Source organism: Leopardus geoffroyi, chromosome C3 (genome assembly GCF_018350155.1).
Source record: "Leopardus geoffroyi isolate Oge1 chromosome C3, O.geoffroyi_Oge1_pat1.0, whole genome shotgun sequence".
In the NCBI taxonomy this organism is placed as follows: domain Eukaryota; kingdom Metazoa; phylum Chordata; class Mammalia; order Carnivora; family Felidae; genus Leopardus; species Leopardus geoffroyi.
The window spans coordinates 99,358,303-99,383,324 of NC_059338.1; the positions used below are offsets into that span (position 1 = coordinate 99,358,303).

A 25,022-nucleotide genomic window follows, 5' to 3' on the forward strand; every position below is an offset into this window, starting at 1 on the left:
TTAAACACCTATTCTAACCTTAATCTCTTCAAATGCCTATATCCTAACAATGCAAAATCCCCCAATTTTTTTTTTTGGATTCCCCTAATCAATAATCCAAAATAGCCTACATCTTGACAAAAACATATTTTCAAAATGTTTTTTCTTAGACACATATCTTTGCTTCAAACTATCATATCCCTATGGTATTTTTTATTCTTAAGGGTTTTTTAAATTAAATTTGCCATTTCCAAATGAAACAAAAGATATATATTTTTCTAGAAACAACTAGTTACTGAATATTTCTTTTCCAACACAATAACAAAACTTGTTAAAGATTGCAGACTTGGTTTACTTTGAAAATACCTATGAAATCACATTTAAAATCATCTTCAGTCATTGACTAGTAATTCTGTAATTGGGAATCACAGCTGCCAATAACTTGGGATCTTGCATGGGGACCATTCTTTGGGAGTGTGCAATTTGAGGTCCAGTCTTCCGCCCAAGGCTTGGGTGGGGTGGGGATAGGGACCACCAAATGTCAAGTGGGAGGAAGATAAGGCATAGACTTGGTATATGAAAAATTTTCTGAATTGCCTGTCTTCCATGGGTTGCAGTTAATTCTACCTGCTCTGTGTTCAGACACTTTGCCCATTTTGAGGCTTCTGATTTGCCCCTGCCCAATCCCTAATCACCAACTTGATTTATTCACTTTTATCAACTTCCAGCTCACCATTTAATCTCCCAGTTCAAAGCCTGTATGGGCTTTGTTGTTCTGAGTTCTCCATGTGGGTCTGAGTAGTGTTTTGTCAACTGTCCTCCCATCCCTGCCCAGTAGTTAGGGCAGACCTTGCAAACACAGCCCAGTGTTTCCAGATCTCCCCAACCCAATTTTCTGTCTTTTCACTAAAGGGATGGTTTTTTCCTCAAGCATAATTTTAGACCTGCTGTTCTGACTTGGACTTTAATGGCCTTTTATTAATGAGCAGCTGTTCGTGGTTGAATACAGATTATAAAGTCACATTCATTTCTCAATCAAGCAAAACAAAGCCTTGCGGCTCACAGAGTGACAGTTTTGAATAGATACGTTTGAAAGCAAAGGATTTTCTGATGATAATCTTAATGGATTGTTTTATTGATCTTTCTATTCTAGAGAATCGTGCTTGCTTTCAAAATAATACATTTTAATGTTCTGGAAAATTATAACTTATTTTTTAATATCCATCATCACCATTTAATACATAATATCAGTTGCTTAATAGAGAAAACAAAAAGTCTGAAGCAGCTTTCTTATTTTCTGTTAAAGGAAAACTGACTTTCTGTGAAGGATTTAAATATTTTCCATCACAAATATTACTATAGTATATTCAATTGGTAGTAATTTTTATTGCTAAATACAGGAAGACCCAAGGTTTAAGAATAATTTAGGGTTAAACAACTTAACCTTTAGAAGAGGCCTGGATAGGAAGAGAGAAAAATAATCCATGTCTTTTATTAGAAATTGATTCAGGGGCACATGGGTGGCTCAGTTAAGCAATCCAGTCTTGATTTTGGCTCAGGTCATGATCTCGTGGTTGTGAGATTGAGCCCTGCATTGGGCTCTGCATTGAGCGTGGAGCCTGATTAAGATTTCTCTTTCTCTCTCTCTCTCTCTCTCTCTCTCTCTCTCTCTCTCTGCCTCTCCCCCTCTGCCCTTCTCTCCCACTTGTGCTCTCTCTCTAAAAGGAAGGAAGGAAGGAAGGAAGGAAGGAAGGAAGGAAGGAAGGAAGGAAGGAAGGAAAATGGATTCAAATAAAAAGATACCCTTAACTCTTCACTTCTGTGTTCCAGTAGTGAGGTTCAACAACATAATACCTCTTTGGCTAATGTCCATGTTGTTATTAGAGCTGTAATATAGTTCAGCTATATTATGACTTAAGTAGATGTGATCTGAGATCTGGAAATGTAAGGCCATTTATTATTTCTAAGGGTAAATGTGTTAAGATGCCGACAACCAATATAAAGTAACAGTTTATAACACAATCTGTTTCATATGTGAATTGAAAACTTAAAAATGAAACAACACTGAATGAACAATGAAAGCCTAATTCATTCAGCTGTAGCATGATGGACATTGTGGCTTCAGCCTTAAACACATTTGAGCTTAGTTTTCTCATCTGCAAAATTAGATTAGTAATTCCTGCCTTATAGGTTTAATTTGCAAACTAAGTGGCATAACGTATGTGGAAATGTGTTGGAAACAAAGCAATAAGGTCAATGAAAGTTTTATCATCTTCAAGTCTAGCAGAATCTTCTTTCAGCTCACAGCAGGGCATAGTGCTTCCAGGAAAAAGAGGAGTGAATTTTCTGTTACCAGCAGCCAGAAATAGACATGTTTGTTAGTAACATATAAAAAGGGGGAAAGAAGAAGGAATGCTAAATTTTAAAGTTACATTCTGAGTACATTCCTCAACTCCTTTGCCCTTTTGATTTTAAAAACAGAAGGGGAGGGGTGCCTGGGTGGCTCAGTTGGTTAAGCATCTGACTCTTGATTTCAGCTCAGGTCATGATCTCACAGTTCATGTGTTTGAGCCCCACAATAGGCTCTGGGCTGACAGTACAGGGCCTGTTGGGATTCTCTCTCTCTCCCTCTGTCTCTCTGCCCCTCCCCGACTCGTTCTCGTTCTTTCTCTCTCTCAAAATAAATAAATGAAAACTTAAAAAAAAAATAAAGACAGAACGTGAAAACAGCTGTTACAAGGAAAGCACCTACAACCCTACCTTCTCCATGCTTTTTCTCACTACTTCTGGGATATTGTGCTTCTAATAGTATCTGTTACCAAGTTTTGTCCATTCTTTCTTCTCAGTATCTATCATTTTAGCACACCAGAATTCTCATAATCATCTCTAACTAGTCTTTTGTATTTTATTTTTTTCTTTCCTCTAAATTAGCTTGGTACTTTGCTGTATGATTAATATAAATATTTTTAAAGCTTCTTCACAATAAAGGTCCTGTTCAAAATAGAGATTTGCTGTTGTCCATCAATTCAAATTCACTTGGAAGGACATGTGTCTTGATTGTTGCTTTTTAATCTCTTCATTTCAAATTGCTGCTCCTGGATCCCCCTGTGACCATGTCTGGCCCTTCAAAATGTGAGACATACCATCAATTCTTGTTAAAAACATTTCTCTGTATATACTGTTTCAATATAAAAACTTAATATATTTATTTTCTCTCTTCCTAGGGAGAACTTATATGCATAAAAGGTCATCTGCCTGAATAAACTACTGTAAAGAAAAGCCAAAGGAAAATACTCTTGCCACGTAACTGGACACACAAATAAATATCTTGCTCAAAAGGAATTATTTTTTTCTGCTCATAGGCTCTGAGCCCATTACCATAGCAACCACAACTTGTGTTGTCTAACTGGATGTGATTTTTATACACTGTTATTTGAAATGTTAAGGCAGTAAGTGAAGATAAAGTTCAATTTCTATAATATTTTGGAAGGACTTATCTCAAAAATCTTGTAGAGGAAAAGTTTCATTGTGCAGCCTACTCATTTGTTTAATGAAACAGTTTATTCAACACTGACCATCGGCACAGCGTGTGCTAAGCATGTTAGAGAAGTGAAAAGCATAAAGAACACTTAACCTGGAGGAACTTCTCTAATAAAATCAGCTTGTCATGGGTAAACAGAATGCCTGAAAGAACAGTTTTTTCATAGGGAGTTATCTAATTTTAGAATAATCTGATCATCATAATTAGAGTAGTCTATTAGGACCTGTAAGTAAGACAGCTAGAGGCTTGTTACAGCTGGTCAGATTGCCCACAAGATTTTCAAATATCTATTGTAACCCCTACAGCAGGTACCTTTCCTTTTGGTCTTACAAATGTGTTTGTAGCTACTCTCTGGAGAGGTGAGTGTTTCCTTCATTGGAAGTTGAACACTTCTTGGCAGCTGGTACTGGCCTGAGGAAGCTGAAAATGCCCACTGATGAACATGGAAGAAAAGTGTGATGGTTCACCTGTTTCAGGTAGGCTTCCTAAACCAAATATGCAATGGATTCAGATCAAGGTTTAAGCACTTCTGTTTTGGAGGATACAGGCAAAAACTTCAAAGATATACGTGATATTTTAAATTATTCTCTGCCCTGGTATTATCCCTGCCCACATCCCTGGATGGGAAGGATTAATTCCTGTTCTCTTGTTTCTTTCAAGAATCTTCTGAAACCAGGAGATACATCATTTAGGTTTAGTATTTCTGCCAAGTAACAAGGAAACCCTGCAAGAGCAAGGGCTGGTATAGGGCACCACATTGTCGGGGACTCAAGCTCCTTGCAACTGAGCACTCAGGGGCTGGCCTTTGTCTCCCTGGCCCAAGGACACATCTTGTTCCACACGGCAGAAAAGGATGAAGAAAAGGCAAAGCGATGCCTAACAGCCAGCTTTTAAGTTCCTACAATATTCCACAAGATTATTTCCAGTTTTATAACTTACTACACAAAAGTTGGTCATTCCTAATGGCAAGGGAGATGGGGAACTAGTCTTTACTCTAGGTGGCCTGTGCCCAGCCTAAGAGTCTATTTAATTAACACTCACAGTGTTTATTACATGCTAGACCTTGTTCTGGTGTAATAAGAAGCCTAATGATTTATTGGGCCAGGGATTGACATGATATAGGCAACATTATGGTACTAAAAATAGCAAGAGTGGCTACCATTTACCACCTACCACCTGTTAGGCACTGTTAGTGAATTTCATATACATGCTATCATCAGTCCTCAAATACCACACTGCAAGGTAGATATTTTCCACATTTTACGTGTGAAGAAACCGATAATGAGAAAAACTAAGAACGTGCCTGAGGCCATAGAGGTCATAAAGTATAAACCTAGAATTTGTGTCTTAGACATAAATACGTTTTATGAAAAACTTCAGAATGAAACACTTTCCAGTGCTTGAAGAAAAGTGAGAAGCAGTGAAATGTTGCCACTTGGTTCTGGAGGTAGATTGAATCTTAGCTTTACCATTGGAAGCTCTGTGAACTGGGGCATTTATTAAATCTTTTTAGGTTTCAACAGTGTCCTCATCTGGAAAAGGGGACAATGACTTCACAGGGTTATTGTAAGGAAAGAGTCCACATAGAACACTCAGCATATGTCTGACACATAGTAAGCATGTGGTGAATCTTTATTTATTGTTACTGTTAGTGGTAGTATTCTAATTTTTTTAATGTTTATTGAGATAGAGAGATGGAGCCTGAGTGGGGGAGGGGCAGAGAGAGAGGGAGACACAGAATCTGAAGCAGGCTCCAGGCTCTGAGCTGTCATTATAGAGCCCCATGAGGGGCTTTGACCACATGAGATTATGTCCTGAGCCAAAGTCGGACGCACAACCGACTGAGCCACTCAGGCACCGCAGTGGTAGTAGTAGTAGATGCACCATCTGGGAGTCACTGCAATGATCAAAAGTGATAGAGCTTAGAAAAGAGTAGAAACAGTAGTACAAGACATAAATGTTTTACTTATCAGAAATATAGGAAGACATTCTTTTTTTTTTTTTCTTTCGTATTAACTTATCCTGTTCCTTACATTGAGCAAAGTGGAAGCATTATATTTATTTTATGAATTTTTCACATCGTGGATAGAACAATCCTAATATACTAGTAAATAGCCACTTCTAACATTAAAAAGTATTTCTAAAAAATTAAAAATGAATTTCTAAGACAGCATTGTTCAAAGAAACATTTTTTTTAAAAGGTGGCCAGCTTATGAATGAAGGCTATTTAAAACCTTTTTGTCTAGGATTCTTAACAGCAATGAGTCCGACACCAATCCATTGTGTGCCTCAAACCTCTGAGCTTCCATAAGCCTAATTAAAATCCTTGTCTCTTGCTTTGGCATTGCGAGCTAGTACATCCAATCCTTCCCCTTTGCAAAGGGTCTCTCAGCATAGCTATTTCCAAAAAACTGCTCTCCAAAAATCCTCCAATCTACCTACTTAAAAAGGTTGTACATCTTTGTTTGGTACACCCCCCCCCCCCCTTTAAAATGTGTCCTAGCCAAAACTTCTATTTTAATACCTAGTTAAAACTGCATCCCTAGGACCTACAAAATAAATCCAAGCTCTTCTGATGGCATGGCACAGAAGACTGTTGTCTCTCCTTCCAGCCTTGCTTGGTGCCGTTCCTTATGTCAGATTGGTGTTCCAGTAACATCAGACCGCTTGCTGATTTCCCCACATTCCATGCTTTGTCCACTAAACAGCGAATCAGGATCTACTAGTGCTGGATGTTTTGTTACATGGCAGGAAGACATGCTGCATAAGGAGTGCCCTGCCTTCAAGGAACTCACCATCTACTGGTGTTCCAGCCTTCGTTCTTGCCACCACACCTCTGCCAGGACTCTCTTCCTTCCTTGGTTCATCTCATGCTTTATTCCTCAACACTCATCTCAGGCATCACCCTTGAGCTGTGGTCCTCACATACTGTATTGCATCAGTGTTACCTTTTTCCAGGACTATTTCCCCAACTACTTTGTGAGCTGGTAGAAAGTAGAGACAGCATCTTATTCCCTGTAGTCTTCTCACTAGAATGTCTCGTATCTAGTAAATGCTAAATAGATTTGACTAGATAGATAGATTTGATTAAATAGATTTGTTCAGTTTGACTGAACAAAATGCCAGATTTATACAAAGATATTTGGATTTGCTACCTGGTAAATGTTTACTATTTTTCTTAACCAAGATTAACAATGATGTGGGGTGAATATACTAGGAAATGGCAGGCAGAAGAGAAAGGTCTGAAATTTGTTGAATGTTCGCAGCTGTTCCCAATGCTTCCTTAGTGTTGTTACTTGCTGGAAGGTAACTTTTCTGAGTATCAGCTTTTCTTGCTCTGGACATAGCTATAATGCCTTTATTGATAGTTCTTCCTCAAAATTAAGCATTTCCTTCAGAATTTTCTGAGTAAAAAGTACAATTTTCATAGTATGAGAGCTTTTGGTTAACTTATCTACATTAATTATGAATTTTTTTGCATTCCCTTATTTTATTCTCTTAAAAATACGTATTTCTTGTGCTATAGCATGGGGCTGTAGGAAGCTACACTCATAGCTGAGGCATTTTTGAGTGGGAAGAACGTAAGCAGAGATAATTTGGGCTTTTTCCAAAAATTTGCTCCAGAGACAACAACAAAAACTCTTAGAATGGTAGCCAGGGTTTGGCAGGCCCAGAAATCCAGGGCAATCTAGAATTTCTAGGATTACTATAGATCTGAAAATCAGCAACTTTGTCTGAAAAAGGTATAAAACAAATATCATTTCTCCAAAATCCTAAGAAATTAGAATGGTTTAGATCATTGGAAATCAGAGCGTCATGAATGGATAAAGGAAGTCAGATCCCCCAGTACATACACAAATTCAAAATGCTTCCAATCTGATCTAAAAGTGGGTAAGTCAAAACTAGACAAGCTCTTGCACCCATAAAGGACTCTATGATTTGTAGGTATAGCAACTTGGAAGTGGCATATCTGCTTCCAAATCAAAGATTTCTTAAAGTTTTTTTTTTTTAAATGAAATAAGAACATATGAATATAAGGAATCAAAAGACTTATATTTTGAAGAAATTTGATTTTTGTCATGACAGCTAATTAGTACATTTTATATATTATAAAAATATTTTTCGCTTATTTTCTTGAAACTGCTATAGGCTTTTTCTTGTTGCGCAATAAAATAGCTTGTAAAAAGCAGCTCTTGTGTTTTTGTTTTCAGCCTGTTCTTCGGAACAGCACACTTTTAGTTGCATCCTGAAACGTGAAAACAATACAAATATTGTTTTAAGTAGCAGTAACATCTAGTGTGGTTTAAAATATGTTTCATTCATTTAACATTTCTAATATTTCATGGTATGGTTAATAGGGCAAAAGCAGTACTAAAAAATTAGTATTTCAAAGTTGACCATGTATTGTTAGAATCAATAATGCACTCTTTTTGTGGAACTGGGGAGAGACAATAATGGTGCTTAAATTTTGTATTTTTCACATTCAAGATGTCATTTTATTTAGTGGAACTTCATGACTTTCTTACAAATAGAAGTGTTAATTCAGAATGCAAAGTTATAAAAATCCCAGCATTTCATTTCATTAATAGTTGGTATGGTGTGAATGCACCCCACCCCCAAATTCCTACATTGAAAACCTAACACCCAATGAGATAGTATTTGCATGTGGGGCCTTTGGGAGGTGTTTAAGTCCTGAGAGTGGAACCATCATGATGGGATTAGTGTTCTTATAAAAGAGACCCCCAGAGCTCCTGAGGCCCTTCTATCCTGTGAGGGCGCCATCAGTGACCTAGCAGTGGGCCCTCACCTCACCATGCTGGCACCGTGATCTCAGACTTCCAGCCTCCAGAACCATGAGAAAGCCACTTAGTCTGTGGTATTTTGTTATAGTACCCCAAGACTAGGACAGTGGTGTTTAAATCATTTTATGTTTTAATTGAAGGATAGATTACTGAGCGATTATTTAGTAGGAAGGGAGAAGATGTTGATTAATTTTTCTATATGGAGAAAAAAAGTCCTAAAGAAAATGCCAAGAATAGGGGCGCTTGGGTGGCTCAGTCAGTTAAGCGACTGACTTCGGCTCAGGTCATGACCTTGAGGTTCATGGGTTTGAGCCCTGCATTGGGCTCTGTGCTGACAGCTCAGAGCCGGGAGCCTGCTTTGGATTCTGTGTCTTTCTGTCCCTCCTCTGCTCATGTTGTCTTGCTTTCAAAATAAATAAACATTCAAAAGAGGAAGAAGGAAGGGGAGGGGGAGGAGGGGGAGGAGGAGGGAGAGGACGGGGGAGGGGAAGGAGGAGGAAGGGGGAGGAGGAGGAGAAGAGGGGGCAGGAGAAAATGCCAGGAACAATATTATTTACTAATGACTTGAAAATAGAATTTTCTGAATTTTATATAATCCCAAAGTCTTTGGGAACAAGCAGGCTGAAAGTCAGTGAGGATAATTAGAAAACAATGCATTTAGTGAGTAAATACAAAATGCACAAAGATATACTAAGCAGTACTTATACCTTATAGTTTAATGCTTCTGAGAAGAAACAAATTCAAGCAGCACCTGTCATGCTATTGTAAAATGGACAACTGGTTTTGCTTCTTTTAGAATTCTGGCATAAAAATACAATAACTTGTGTGCTGATCATTTCCCTCTTGTCCCTTAGTTCTAAACCCACCCTTATTCAGCTATAAGAGGCCAGGACTGAGTCTCTTCAAACCACACTTCTCCCTTAACAGCTGTCTCCTAATTAATTTCTGCCATTAAGAGGAAAGAACAGATAATTCCTGTTTGATCATTATTCTTGAAACCCCAGCCTCCAGTTTGTTCTGCTACTCCCAGAACCAGCCTCAATGTGTCCCTTCATCCTGACCTTATCTATGTTTAAATTTAAATTCTGGTCTTGGCTTTTATTGCTTGAAATTCTTCAGTATCCTTTTAAATTATTACCCCATCTCAAATTCTTCTTAAATCTTTCTTTGGATTTTGATTATTACTCAAATATAAGAATCTAATTAGGTATCTTAAAACTTAGAATATTTATCATCTTTTGATATTTGGAGATCTGTATTGGTTCTGTATAGATCAATCCTGATTTTTTAAATTTTATTTTTAATCAGGGTGAAATCCATATAACATAAAATTTTAACCATTTTTATTTATTTAAAATTTTTTTAAATGTTTATTTATTTTTGAGAGAGAGTGAGTGAGGGAGGGGCAGAGAAAGAGAGGGAGACACAGAATCTAAAGCAGACTCCAGGCTCTGAGCTGTCAGCACAGAGCCCAACATGGGGCTCAAACTCACAAACCGTGAGGCCATGACCTGAGCCGAAGTCGGGCATTTAACCAACTGAGCCACCCAGGAACCGCAAATTTTAACCATTTTTAAAGTGGACAAGTAGCGTTAGGTATGTTCACACTGCTGTGCAACCAATCTCTAGAACCGTTTTCATCTTCTTAAATCTTATCAGTATTCTTTATGTGATACTTTCATCTCATTAATCTGTCAGAAACTCTTCATCATTCCCCTATTAGATCAACTGCAAACTGATTAATACCTGCCAATCTAAGCTTTTTACTGTTTGCCTATATTACCCCAACTCAACATTTCCTCCTATGTTGGCAGGCAGGACTTGTCCCCCTTTTAATATTTAAAATCAACTAAACCATATTTTTAGCACCTATGATAAATACCGTATGTGGTCTTATCTTCTGAGTACTCACAGTTTATTTAGTGAAGGAAGGTAGATTTGAATTTTTGTAAGTTTAATACAAGTATACCACAGGAAAGGCTATAATAATGGTAGAAACAAAGCATAACTGGAGAACAAGGGAGAAGAGAATTACATGTATTAGCGAGTGGGAAGAAAGAAGGGAAACCTGGTGGAGGAGCTGGATCTGCAGCAAGGCCTGGCAGGATGCCATGAGCAGAGAAAGCCCAAAGGGAGGGAATACGTAGGATGGCAAGAATCTTTTCTAGGAATGATTTGTCACAGGAGGAAATCTTCAAAACTGACTTCAGGACCTTTGGTGTTGATTACAATTTGCATGTAATGAGGAATCTTTGAGGATCTGACATGACAAATCACTACATGACATCACTACATGTCATAAATCTGACAGCTATATGGAGGATAGGCTGAAAGTGAGGAGTTCGGAAGCAGGGAATTCAGGAGGCTATTATAAAAGGTCAAGAAAGAAGTAATAAAAAAGAAGAAGTTGTAAGTGGAGCCCCAAGACTTTAAAGGAGGAACAGATCTGTAACATTATGGATGGACATAGGGCAACTTGAAGGGACATGGAGCTTGAAGGAAAGAAGCCTAAGAAGTATCAGCCTGAGAGATGAGAAAAATGACCTTGGCATTAGCTGGGATGGGGTACACAGCACCCGGTGGCCCTAGTGATTGGTTCAAGAATGGATGTGTGACCCAAACTAGGTCAATGATACTGCTTTGGGATTTTGCTGAAAGTGTTGAGAAAGAGGTTTGCTCTTTCTGCATTAGCTGCCGGGCTGGTAGAACGTACATGAAGACACAGGTGGTACCCCTGCCATGAGGTTTGGGGGTGGTCAGTCTGCCTGAGAGTGAATCTACTACCATCAAGGAGCATGGAGCCCGAGATGGAGAGACATAATTTGTGGATGACATCATGTGAGTGCTTAGGTCTAGTTATAGCAGAAATCACAACTGGACTTCTCAGTTAAGTGAGTTCATTTTACTGCCTAAACCAATTCAAGCTGAGCTTCTGCCCTTTGTAACTGAAAGAGAGCCCACCATCATCTTCTCATTCCCCACATTCCCATATGCCGTCATGTAATGTGAATAACATTTCCTGTAAGGTTGTCTTTATCTCCACCACTGAAGCTATTACTTTCTCAATGGCCAAGACCATGTCTCTGTGTTCCCAGTGGTGCCATGCACAATGGTTGTGCCCTTGATCTCTGTTTAGTAAACATTTACTGGAACCTCAGTATGTGGAGACATATACATACATTACATAAGAAATGAACTATGCTTACCTAGATTTATGTTCAACATCAAAACTGTGGCCATAAATGTTTCCAAGAGCAACACTCTTCCCATCAGACAGCTAATTACTACAATCACTGTCTGCGCAGCTGTGCCCACAGTCGATGCTTTGCCGCTGCTGCTGTCACTGCTGCCACTGCTGCTGCTGCCACCATTGGTGCCACCACCACTAGCGACAGACTGTGCTGGTAGGCTCAGAGTCCCAGATTCCACCCGGGCAATATCATCCAGTATAAATTCAATCTTATAATTTTTTCCTAGGAAGAAACATCATTATAGAATTTGACTTCCTTTTATAATTTGTTTTCACACAGACCCAGTTGGGTTTTCATTGACTTAAAAGTACTGTATAATTCCTAATGAAGTATTTTTGGAAATTGAGCCAAATAGATTCATTGAAGTATAAACACGCATAGAGGAGGTCTCAGAGTTAGAGTTCCAACTGCCCATCAACTGTGGGCAGGGGAAATCTGGCTAGATTTTCTTTCTGTAGCATCAGTACTTGCTTCTTAGGGATATCTTCCTAGTGCTCAGGACTAGAGAGAGGCTGCTTAAAATGAGGGACAGTAGGGAAAGGAAGTAAAAATACTGAGCCTCTGTTCCATCCCTGGATACTTGACCTGGAGTAGAGAAGCCTCAGCCTCAGCTGAGGGAGATGGGGGTGGATACCGAAATACTAAACCTTTTATTTTGAAAAGTTTCAATCACAGAAGAGTTGGAAGAATAGTACAACAAAAACCATATGCCCTCCATTTTGATTCAACAATTTTACTGTTTTTCACACTTCCTTTAAGTCAGATGCTATTTTTGTGTTGCACGATTGTGACCCTTTCTTCTTACTTCTATGCAGACAAGCTTAAGGAAACTTTTTAGATATTTTTAGAATGTGGAACATAAAAAGCTTATCCAAATATTTTTTAATCCATATGTTAAATCTCCCCGGTTTTGAACATGAGATAACCAATATATTTTTCCTTGACATAATTGCTTCTACAACTCCTGCTGTCATTAATAATGGCTACCACACCGAGTTTGCAATTCTTGTCCAACCCTGAAGTTTTCATTCCTCTCCTTCTATTATCTTTTTTTTAAAAAATCATTTGTTTTCTTTCTTTTCCTCTCTGTCCCTTCATCCCTCCCTCCCCTTCCTTCTTTCTTCCCTTCCCTTCCCTTCCATCTCCTTTCCTCTCCTTCCCTTCCTTTCCCTTCCCTTCCCTTCCCTTCCCTTCCCTTCCCTTCCCTTCCCTTTCCTTTCTTTCAGAGTATAGTTAGATCTTGACCTCATTGTGCTTTCACAAACAATGCCAGTGCATTCTGTAACTTTCAAGACTGACTGTCCTTGTTCTATAGAATTTTCTGCCACCATTACAATCCATGACAATGGCGTATTTAAGTCTTTCCTTTTTTCAGTTTGAAAAAAACTGAAGTTTCGTGGCAGGCGTATTTTTTTCTTAAAATGTATTGTATTTTCAGTATGTTTTATATATACTGTGAGGAAGCCCAAGAGAGCCTTGTGGAGAGGCCACTCCCTGCAGGAGAACTGAAGAACCTAGCTAAAATCCAGAATCAAAACCTTAGGGATATGATTTCAGTCAAGCTATCCCAGCTAAAGCTCCAGACATCACTGAGCAGATATAAACCATCTCTGTCCAAATTCCTGGCCCACACTGTTGTGAGCAAGTGAAATGGTTGTTGTTTGAGCCATTAGATTTGGGGCTGGTGTGTTATGTAGCAATAAGAACAGAAACAAGCACTTTATATCATATAGGTTGCCAGGTAAACATGTCCCAAATGTTGTTATCCACCAGGAATACTATTTTTTATCCAGATTGCTCAAAGATGCAGATTCAGCTGTTTACTTTATTCTTCTTCCACCCTTTTCTCACTTAATTCTCACATCCCCATTTTCTGTGTGAGAAACCACAACCCATACCTCCTCTCTATCTTGGCCCCTGCTTTGCTTCTTATTGAGCTAAAAGTAGAAGAGGGTGTGGGGCCACACTGTCAGGCTCTCGGCTGATCTGCAAGGGGATTTCCCACTTCCAGTAACTATGGGGGTTGCCTACCAGAAAGAGTTACAAAAACGATGCTTTGTTATTTTTTTCTCATGTGCTTTGTTGTTATTACAATTTTTATAGTGGTTAATCTACCAACTAGATAACTGATCTAAAGATAATGAAGAGATGACTGTCGTTGGTGTTCCTTACTATATACAACCAGAGAACTGAGACTGTACACTTGATGAAAGTAAGAAAGTAGGACAGCAGGTAAGCAAGCAAGAAAGAGATTAGAAGCAATGGCTGTTCTCCATAGCAGTCAGATAAATACTTCGAGGGAAGCTTTGAACTAGGAAGGAAAATTTAGTGTATAAAAGGGGAATGATATTTTGTTATCACAATAAAACACCAAAACTTATATTATTGTTTCAGCATTCCAGTGATACTGGTTATTTTGGAACATTGCTATTTGGAAGTGGCACTTTGAAGAACATAGCATCCAGGTTGGGTTTTTGCCACTGGGTACCATTTGGGTCCACCTTCATGAGGCAGTGGGCAACCTTCTCTTCACCTGGGTTCTTGTTAAGTGCCTCACTTCCCAGAAGAGGATCCCAGTTCTACTACCATTTACACTGACTCAGAAAGACTTAGGCCCTGCCCTTAACCAGCAAGTGTATAGGGCACTCTAGGTACCTGTCTAGGATCACAACTCATTTTCATTTGAGTCCCATCGAACACTGGGTTGAGATACTGCTGCCTAGTAGGCAGACCAAGCTTGTCTGGTTTAGGGTACCATCAAAGCAAGAAGAAGTAAAAAATAAGAAAAAAGATATTAGGGGGAATGATTTTTGTCTTTGATATTTAGTTGATATGAAAAGAATCAGACTATTATTGGAATTTCTTTTACTTATTTTACTCTTCACTTTTTACCTTTATTCTCACCTTTAGTATGTATATATGTGTGAGAGAACAGTGGTAAGAAGTGGGGAGTACCAATATAACTTTTCAGAAGTTAGGGCCTATAAAGTTCTTAAATGGGCCCAGATTAATGGTGAACAGATTAACAGAAGCCTGTCTCAAGTATAAGTAATTTATCTATTTCTCTCTTTTAGATACTCTACAATCTACCACCAGTAGATACTCTACAATCTGTTTTGGCCTCACTAGGAAGGCTTTTACCAATTGGAGCTATGCCATCAACCCGTATAACGATAATATAAGAAACATCACAGTGGAAGTTGTAACTATTTATTGTAATATTGAAGATATCACTTCATACAGATTCATTTGGTATACTTTATGAAAACTCATAGGACACACTTGTTCTGATCTCAGAACAAGTTATAATTCTCCACAACAACTGGTTTGTTTACTGGTTTTTCCTGATGGGCACTGTGGAATCATAATGCTTATGTTTTCTCCTTTGTAATGGCTTTCAGAAAGCTTAGAACCCACTTTTCAGTCCAACTCTGAACCCCTACATGGGGCATTAAAGTTATATTAGCCTATCTTATCCTCCCTTTTCTTCAATTTGAAAATCTATGTATTGCTTGTTTTTATTATAAATGTAATGCATATTTAGTGAAAATTTAGAAAAATCAACAAATGGATAAAAATATGAATCATGATATAATTTTGATGCACAGCCTCAGATTATCTGTTTAATTTCCTTAATTACCTATTTTAATTTCTATTTTGTTTTGGATACTTTTGTAAGCTAGATGTTATCTGAAATGTTCTTTGAAACAAGGCAGGTATAGTGTTCCAATTTCTATAATTTATTGATCAGAGTATTATAGAATGCTTTGTTCAATTATAATTATCCCTATTTGTGGATGTATATGTGAAGATCCAAAATAGTACACTCACCTGTTCTAAGAAGAGTAAGGTCTGTATAGTTGGCCCAGCAGCTGCTGAATGGAATTGTTGTATTTCCACTAAGACCAGTGATGTGGTTATTATTGGAGTCCTTTAGTATGGCCTTCAAAGTCAGTGAAGTAATCCCAACTGATACACAATCACCCTAAAGAAAAAAGTAGTACATGGGGCGCCTGGGTGGCTCAGTCGGTTGGGTGGCTGACTTCGGCCCAGGTCACGATCTCGCGGTCCGTGAGTTTGAGCCCCGTGTCAGGCTCTGGGCTGATGGCTCAGAGCCTGGAGCCTGCTTCCGATTCTGTGTCTCCCTCTCTCTCTGCCCCTCCCCCATTCATGCTCTGTCTCTCTCTGTCCCAAAAATAAATAAACGTTAAAAAAAAAATGTAAAAAAAAAAAAGAAAAAAGTAATAGAGAATTGTAATTGTCCTGTTCCCATGCTTTTTTTTTTTTTAAGATATGCAAAACTATATTATTTAAAATGCCTCAATACAAATTTGAAATCTGTAGAAGCTTCTCCTGTACAAGGAGTTCACAAATATAGTGGAACAAGTTCATTGAAAAGGAACATTTTTAAAACAGTAAAATATTATATCCACAGGTTTTAGTCCAGTTTTTAAGGGGTAGTGAAATCCTCAGGTTGCCAGCATACCAGGATTACATAAGTTGGCTCACCTTCCAGAATTTATAGCTTAATTCCTTCACTCAGTTAAAGCTCTGGGTTATAACTTACATCTGAATCTACTGCCTTTACTGCAGGTTGCTGAGAAAATGGCTGTCCTGGCTGTGCTGCCACGGGCTGAGTGATCACTGAGAGTGAGGACACAAAGGCCACATGATGAACAGGAAATGCAAACCTTTCAACTGGTTGGGCAGTCACCTGTAAATTAACGGTCATGAGTGATGAAGTGGTTTTCACATGATAAATTACAGTCAGTAGCAAATTCATCTTAGGCTAAGTGTAGTATGTAATAATAAGCGTAAAAATATGCTTAATATGTGAAATTAATTTTCTTAAAATATTTCCCCCTGATCAAATTCATGAAGCACTGTTATAAATATTCAAAGAAAATCACATTTTATACCAATAAATAATTTTTAGAAGATATGCTCCTTTTTCAACTACTTTATCATTTTAGTATACCATTAAAAATAGCCAACGTTAATTAGAAAGACATGCTCTTGGGCGCCTGGGTGGCGCAGTCGGTTAAGCGTCTGACTTCAGCCAGGTCACGATCTCGCGGTCCGTGAGTTCGAGCCCCGCGTCAGGCTCTGGGCTGATGGCTCAGAGCCTGGAGCCTGTTTCCGATTCTGTGTCTCCCTCTCTCTCTGCCCCTCCCCCGTTCATGCTCTGTCTCTCTCTGTCCCAAAAATAAATAAACATTGAAAAAAAATTAAAAAAAAAAAAAAGAAAGACATGCTCTCTAAATTATTGCATTGAAATATAAAGAGTTAAAATAAGAAATAAGCAGCAATGTTTTAAATACCTAAGGTATATTTTTCTAGTTGCCCTTTCTTACCTTAATCCAGGCAGAGTCACTTGGGCTGGGGATGGGATTGGTTATAGACATGGAAGAAATATTAAATCCAAGGATACTACTGGTTTTTCCTGAAATTACAGCTTGTCCAAGAGAACCAACAATTTTTTGGAGTTCAGATAACTGCATCTGACCTATGGGGAAACAGTAATATGTCATATGTGATCTAAGAATATAGAATTATGAGAGTTTTTCACTTTAGTTTTTGTTTGCACTCCTCCATCCAAATTATGGAATGCTTTAGCTTTTTCTTTGCACATGAGCTCAACATGACAAAGTCATATGAATGAGCTTAGGAAAATGGAGAACTCTGGAGAATATGTTTTTAAGCTGCAATTAAAGAAAAACCAAAGTTAGATAAAATAGACACAAGAAAAATGAATGACAGCATAGTGGGAAATATGTTTCTTAATTTAATACGTTCCCATGTCCTTCTTTGTTAAGAAGTGAAGCACTGTCATGCAAGTTTATTGCCACATAGCATTTTTTTAAAATAGAATTCTAATGTAAGGACAATTAGCATCATCGAATCTATACAATGTCTGCTAGTAAGTTCTGAAATTAACACTACATTACCCACAAATTGTTACTTGCTTTGGGCCTTGATTTTCAAGTTTAATTTTAACACTACAGGTAGTTTCTATTGTCTTTGTCTAGCTTGGCGGGTCCTCGTAGACCTGCTGCCCCCACAGTGCTCCTTACCTAAGAAGGGGCACCTCTATTCATCATACTCATTTGTCAGTGCCTGCTACTTTGGCTTGATCCCTTCTTCTACTTCATTTCTCCCCCATACCGTATAATCAGTTACCGATTTCTCAATCTCTCTGTCCCCACTGTCAAAATCGTAGTCAAAGCCATCATTGGGGGAAGGGGGTTACTAAAACAACTTTTAAACTGGCTTCTTGTATACATTCTCCTTCTTCCACTCCATTCTATACACTGTAGTCAGGGTGATCTTTTTTTTTTTTTTTTTTCAACGTTTATTTATTTTTGGGACAGAGAGAGACAGAGCATGAACGGGGGAGGGGCAGAGAGAGAGGGAGACACAGAATTGGAAACAGGCTCCAGGCTCTGAGCCATCAGCCCAGTGCCCGACGCGGGGCTCGAACTCACGGACCGCGAGATCGTGACCTGGCTGAAGTCGGACGCTTAACCGACTGCACCACCCAGGCGCCCCAGGGTGATCTTTTAAAAAACAACTCTATGCAGGATATTTTTGGTGTACTCTGAATCTTGACAACACCTCGTGCTTAGGTATCCAGTGCCTTCTAGATCCAGAGTCCTGCCTTGAGGACGAGGAGCACTGCATTTCTTCCATTAAGGCTGAACCATGAAGCTCAGTGTGCTCACGAAGAAGGAGGCAGCTGATCTCACAGAACACTTTCAAAATCGTGGTCCTAGGGAATTTCAGTCCTGTCAGTTTAACAGGTCTCTTTTGGTTGACTTAGACCCTCTGAATAAATGCTCAGTCTTTCAGACTCCTTCTTCCCCCTCATTCCCTCCATATACTCTCCTCCAAGATGGCTTCCCAGGCATGAGGGCTCATGTGACCCAGGGGTAGCAGTACAAAGGTGCTTCATATCCACAGACTACTATTACCACTCGTCCTCGCTGGTTTTTGGTGCAGCGTGGCAGGTCTGACCTGCCTGCACTGTTTACACATTTTCTCTGGCTGCTTGACACATGAAGGCACCCATTTCTGCTAACTGCCACCTTAAGAAACCAAAGTCCTTAACCTGAAGAGTTTTTATCCCTGACCAATCTGTTTATCGAGAGGTCCCCTCTGTAGGGATCCCTTGAGGGACCCCTTTCTAGACACCTGGGAATTCCTGGATATCCTGACACTATGTGAAGGCCATGGAGAGCCAGGAGTATTACTACATGCACATCTTTCTTGCCACTTCCCAATATTTTGCTGTGAAATTCCTCTTTGCCATGTTGTAGGGCTTTCCTTGAGCCATGAGTGATGTCCCTTAGAGACAGAAGGTGAGAACTTTACCCAGTACCCAGGTTTATACATGATAGAGTCCAGGTGTGTATGAAAAAGATGCTGGACAGAGATCAGATAGATCCAGATTTTCTGAGTCTAAAATTTATATAGTTTGGAGGCTCTCTTTAAGAAAAAGAATAAAGAAAGTGCTTATTTTTACAACTTTTATAATAACAATGATTGGACCACATTATTAAATGGACGCTTCTCCCAGAGTCTTAAAAGTTCAAGTCCCTCACATGACTTGTACAAGTGAAAGGCCTGGAAGCTTAAGCTTCATTAGCTCGATGCTAATCTTCCTCTGACAGGGATCTACATCTCATCTTTTTGGAGATGAGTGTGCCTAGTTGAGACTTGTGCTTGATTACTGGAGGCAATGGCATGGTTGGGGATACATGCCGGAGATGCATGCCAAGAGGCCAGGACAGTACAGTTGCACCTCAAGAGAGGCTTGCGACCACCTACCCTATAGCAGCGACTATGAAAGCAAGAGGCCACATGGGGGTCTGAAGACAGGAAAGTCCCCTTGGTATTCAGATACCAAATTAAACAGATAGAAAGGAAAAAATCTGAGGGGCTGAACATTTACCCAAATGCCCAAACTGAGTCACGCTAAGGACATAATTTAAAGCAGCAAAGATACCTCTGATGTGACAGCTGAGCTGATTTTCATCTGATACCTAGAAAATGGGGGTATGGAGAGTAAGGGACAGGGAAAAGGGTGACGGCTGGGGACACTGATTGGATCAGTCACAGGAATTAAAGACAGAACATATTCTCGCACCTTTGCATTTGCTAGGGTAAATCTGTGACTTTACTACAGCTCAGCATCTCCAAAGATCTACTCTTCTCCTTAAGGAAACATCCACAGTCCTTTCAGCTTATGAAGAGGAGAGCTTCTTTTGGTTTCCCATTTCCTTACACTTGAACGTTCTTACCTTTCTCTTTTCATAGACTGATTCTTTTTATGCTTAATCTCTCAGCTATAAAGTCACTTCCTTATGTCACCTCTCAAATCTTCTGTGTTAGCTCAAATCCTTTTGTTGAATTTACTAATTGCTACAATAACAAAATAGAGGCTATAGTTCCTTCATAATTCCAAAACAGTTTGGGATTACAGGGGTAGAGTAGGAAAAGGGTCTCTAGGCCCTTACAGGGTTCAGGATGCGGGGTTGGTGGGATTTCCTGAGGGCAGGTTTACCAGGCCCTGGTAGGGTCATCGTGGGTCTAGTATTACATTCTTCTCTCTCAAACACCTACTCTTCATACCTGTGGTATCATTGTTTATGAACTGAGGAGGAGCATCTCCAATCTCCAATTCAACTGTGAGTCCCGTGGATCTCTTCCTCCGCAGACTCTTCCCTTGTATTATTTTGCTGACGCGGATTTTGTCACTTGGTATCTTCAGGAACAAGGCAAGATTTCTAACCAGGTTATGAGAGCTATAGAAGTCATCTTCTGTAACAGCAGGCAATTGGAAAGAAACAAATATGACCGCGGTGGTGTGGATTTCAACCGGTATAGTTCCTTTAACCAAAAGGTAAAGCATCTGGTAGGTTCTATCAAAGTAGTTTTCACCAAGGACAGTGGAATTCAGGTTAGGAAGGAATTGCTCTATGAAGGAAAAAAGCCAAAACAGCACAGTAAAAATCTTTATATTATCATAATAACCATATATTTAGTAGTATTTAATATTTGTTAAATTTAGGAAATTCTGAAAAAGTTCAACATTATTCTTCCATAGGAAAGTATGCATATTAAAACAGTAACACCTTTAAAAAAACACTTCTAGAACTGACATGCAAAGTTAAAGTCAACACTTTAAACAATACCGTTAATCATCATTATACATTAAATTTATTTTAAAAACAATTAGCCATAGATACAGTATAATTGAGAAATAAAATTCAATTATGAACCCAAGAGCCTATATTGTACCTGGAACACTATTTACATGTTCAGAATTTTAAAGGCTTTACAGAAGGCATTTGGTAATTTAAAAATGTAAATTTAACTTTAATAGCTATCTAGTTTATGCAGTGCTATATATCAACTCTTAAGGAGCTTTTACAACTCAGTGCTTCTATTTTTACTAAGGACAAAAGTATATAATACAAATGAAGTATATACAAAAGTATCTCAGAAGGATTTTATACCAATGAAACAGGTTTACATTTCAGCCTGAAAAATCTTTGCTTAATGCAAAACAAATTCTACTTCGGAAATGACTTTTGGAAAAGTGACTGAGATTTTTATATATATAAAATGAGTGAATATATATATATATATATACATATACATATGTGTTTATGTATATGTGTGTGTGTGTGTGTGTGTGTGTGTGTGTGTGTGTGTATATATATATATTTATGGCAGAGTGTCAAAACTGTCTAAGCTAATAAATCCACTAACAGAGCCCAAAGGAATTATATAACAGTACTAGAATGAGACATGTAGCTTCTTACCACATTCATAGTGAGGCTTAATAAAAAAACAAAGTTTTAGAAAGAAGAAGATATTTCTTATGAATGTAATAGACATTCATAGCAGTTGGTATTAAGAAGCCACTTCATTATCACTAGGTATCTCTTTCAGAGCTACTAGTGTAAGTTCTAGATGCAATTTGGTTTAAACATTCTATGAATCTGAAGAATATGCTTTTATATTATAAATTGAAACTTCTCTCAAACTGCATTTAGAGGTGCATACACCATTTATCTCAGGTAAGTTCCTCATGTCTTCACAGTAATGGAAGGAAGCAGAGACATACATAATGAAACATTTTGGGTAATCTAAAACAATATGTATAGATTCATAATACAGGGAAATTATTTTGCATTCTAAGTGCCAAAGGAAAAATGTTCATTTATAAACAATGCTATATCAGAAAAAAATCTTGTAAGAAGGCAGTGGTAATACTGTTTTTCAGCCCTTCAACACCTGTATAATCAATTCCCTATATTAAATAGTCCTTGTTGAGATCATTTCTATTTCCCCAACTTGAATGATAGAGTACTTGGTACCCAAAGTGTTGTTTTTCAAAAGAGTTAAAAATAATGAAATGAAGCTGCAAATATGAGTAGCTGTTTGCATATAGAAAGTGATAACACAGACTCTTTTAGCTTACAAGGAGGCAATATGGCCTAATGGTTAAGTGCATGGCTTCTAGAGCTAGACTCTCTGTGTTCAAGTCCTTGCTCTGCCCTCACCATCTCTGATATTACCATGGACTGAACTGTGCCCCCCGCCCCCTGCCCAGATTCACATGTTAGAGCCCTAACCCCTAGTGTAAGGGAATTTGGAGATGGGGTAATTAGCTTTAGATGAGGGTGGAGACTTCATGATGGATTAGTGCCCTCATAAGAGGAGATCCCAACGTCTGCTGTTGCTGTGAACATACAGTGAGTAGGCAGCCATCTGCAAGTCAGAAGGAGAGCTTTCACCAGAACCTAACCCTCCTGGCACCCTGACCTCATACTTGCAGCCTTCAGAGAAAATGAATTTGTCTTTAAGCCACCCAGTTCGTGGCATTTTGTTATGGCAGCCAGAGCTATGACAGAGACTGTGGCAAAGACACCTCCTGTTGTCTCAGTTTACTCATCTCTGCCTACCTCACAGGATTATTATTAGAATATTTAACAATGAGGTATTATATACAAAGCACTTATAACAATGCCTGGCACACAGGAACATTTCTGGAAACATTAGCTATTCAGACTATTAGTAGAAATAGGACTTGCTCCATAGACAGTAATAGATATGGGTTATCCATTCATACTCTGAAGTCTAGGTGATGTTATGACCTACAGCACGCACTTGAGGAATTGTTAACCAACATTATGGGGCACATCTAAAAATGATAAGTAGCACATGTGGAATGGAAGGGATTGGATTTATAAGTACCTTGTTTAACAAAAAGACTTCAATGAGAAGATATAAATCCTGGCCTTGAAAATACTGATAAATGGACGTTTAGCCTTTTACCTATATTTCATTTAAATCCAGTTTATTATATTGACTTCATAGTGTTTGGTTGATGTTATACTAGCTTTCTTGGCAATATTTCTGGTGACTGCCAATTAATTTTGGCTCTGACCTCTATGAAATAGAAGTAAAGCAGAAATAGGGTAAACATTCTAAGCAAAATCTCTTCTGTATATAGGATTAACTGAACTACATGTAGAATGTAAATGTTCTCAGGGGGGCCAACGAATGTGCCTCATACACAAAATCCACATGTGTACAGATAGATAAGAGTTCCATCAGGAATAATCTTTCAGGACACATATGCTATAAATGAATACATCTTAGAATTTGGTGGACCGTGGCAAAAAATATTTTCTCTTTTCATTTGTCAATGGCTAAGGAACTAGAAATATTAATAATGAGACATTACAAAGAATTTTATACATAATTAAGTACTTTATTTTTCTGAGGAAATACCTGTGTGCAGATGTATTTTAAGTTCACAGTGTTTCTTTTTAGGGTTCCATATTGTATTTTGGGGGCAAACCAATGTATTGTTCACATAGACATCCAAACGTTGAAGTGTGTGAAAAAAAATTCCTACCATGACAGCCTGTTAAAAATAAACAACATTTTTATTTCTTAAGAAAACAAGGAAACAATATTTAGAATTTAGCACTTAAAATGTCCTTCAACTATATATATCTTCTGTAAAATACTAAAACTAAGTTTTATGAATTGATGATAAATACTGAGTTAAAATTTGTAAATGGTCTTATATTCAACCATTCATACTGACATTATAGCTTAACTCTTAATTGATGATTCTCAGTAGAAAAGTATAATGTAAGAAAGAATTAGTAAAGGAGTATCTCTAAAAGAAACATTTCCTTTCAAAGGTAAAAAAGTTCAATACAGGCTTTGAGCTCCAGGGGCTCAAACCTGGGCTCAAACCTATTTCCAGGGGGAAATAGGGAATGTAGCAGTGCTCTATAATGCAACCAAACAAATTTAGTTAACGTTGAAAAAAAATGCTTACCTCTGAGACACATTTGGTAGTAAGACTAAAAAATTAGTCAACATAACTATACTCTCTGATTCAATTTTGTTCATTTTCCATGTTTATATTCTTCACATCTCATAATATCAGACGTAATCTTAAAGTAAGGAGACTAGCTTTCACAAGGGCAGGGAGAAATTAATAAGGAATATAATAAGCTATACATAGTTTTGGAATCTTCTTTTGAAATTATCTTCAACATCTCAGAACATTAACAGTCACATTACTTTGCAGTTACTTTTAAAATTAAAAATACTCTCTTTCATTCAAAACTTGAATGCCTTTCTAAGCCAGGCCCTATTCTAGGAGCTGTCAAAAGTCCCTGCCCTCTTTGAGCTTACATTCTAGTGTGAGGAGAGAGACAAATAAACAGTAGAAATAATAAAAAGTAAAATATGAAGCATGTTAGAAGGCAGTAAGTGCTATGGGAAAAGGAAAGGGAGATCAGAGTATGGATAATTGGGAGAGCCAGCTGGGGAGGGGTGAACAGGCTAGGCCCATTGGGGGATTGGAGGGGGTCTGTAGAGAGGGGAAGTTATCCACCTGGGGTAGAATGTTCCAGGCAGACTCAACATCTGGAACACAGGCCCAGGTGGTAGTAGGTAGCAGGAACACCTAGGAGTCCAGTGTGGCTGGAGGAGAAGTCAGAGGACTCTGGCCCTTGTACAAAGCCCAATGGGGAAATTATTGCAGGGCTTGGGGCAAGGAGTGACCTGGTCTGACTTATATTTTGGAGGTACCTCTGTGGCTGCTGAGGTGAGTACAGACACTAGAGCAGGCAGGGACAGAGCAGCAGCAGGAGTGGGGAGCCAACTGCCTTAATCCAGGGAAGAAATAATGGTGGCTCAAAGTGGGTGGTAGGAGTGATGGTGGTGAGAAGTGGTCACGGATTCTGGATATTTTGAAGGGAGACTCAACAGGACTTGCAGATGGACTGCATGAGGAATATGACCCGAAGAGAGGAATCAAGAATGGGTCCAAGGTTTTATCTCCAGCAACTGAAAGGAAGAGGTTGGTATCATCTGAGAAGAGGCAGGTGTCTCTCTTTGTTACTCCTCTGC

General features: G+C 38.5%; 1 protein-coding gene and 1 long non-coding RNA gene across 3 annotated transcripts in view; one reads left to right on the forward strand and one right to left on the reverse strand.

The window, feature by feature from the left end:
- The first annotated feature begins 2,629 nt into the window (after positions 1-2,629).
- Positions 2,630-16,513, forward strand: LOC123585582. Its single transcript, XR_006706296.1, has 3 exons — positions 2,630-3,111; positions 3,204-3,996; positions 16,167-16,513. It is a non-coding gene; the product is annotated as an uncharacterized LOC123585582 (long non-coding RNA).
- The window catches only part of PKHD1L1 (PKHD1 like 1), a 157,581-nt gene continuing 140,113 nt past the window's right edge, over positions 7,555-25,022 (reverse strand). For both annotated transcript variants that reach the window (XM_045453885.1, XM_045453884.1), the window contains exons 72-78: positions 23,379-23,514; positions 20,205-20,549; positions 16,928-17,079; positions 16,141-16,287; positions 15,405-15,558; positions 11,529-11,795; positions 7,555-7,766 (exon numbers count right to left, since the gene is read on the reverse strand). In XM_045453885.1, coding sequence (XP_045309841.1) covers positions 7,756-7,766; positions 11,529-11,795; positions 15,405-15,558; positions 16,141-16,287; positions 16,928-17,079; positions 20,205-20,549; positions 23,379-23,514 — 1,212 coding nt within the window. In that variant the 3' untranslated portion in view covers positions 7,555-7,755. The remainder of the gene's footprint in view (positions 7,767-11,528; positions 11,796-15,404; positions 15,559-16,140; positions 16,288-16,927; positions 17,080-20,204; positions 20,550-23,378; positions 23,515-25,022) is intronic.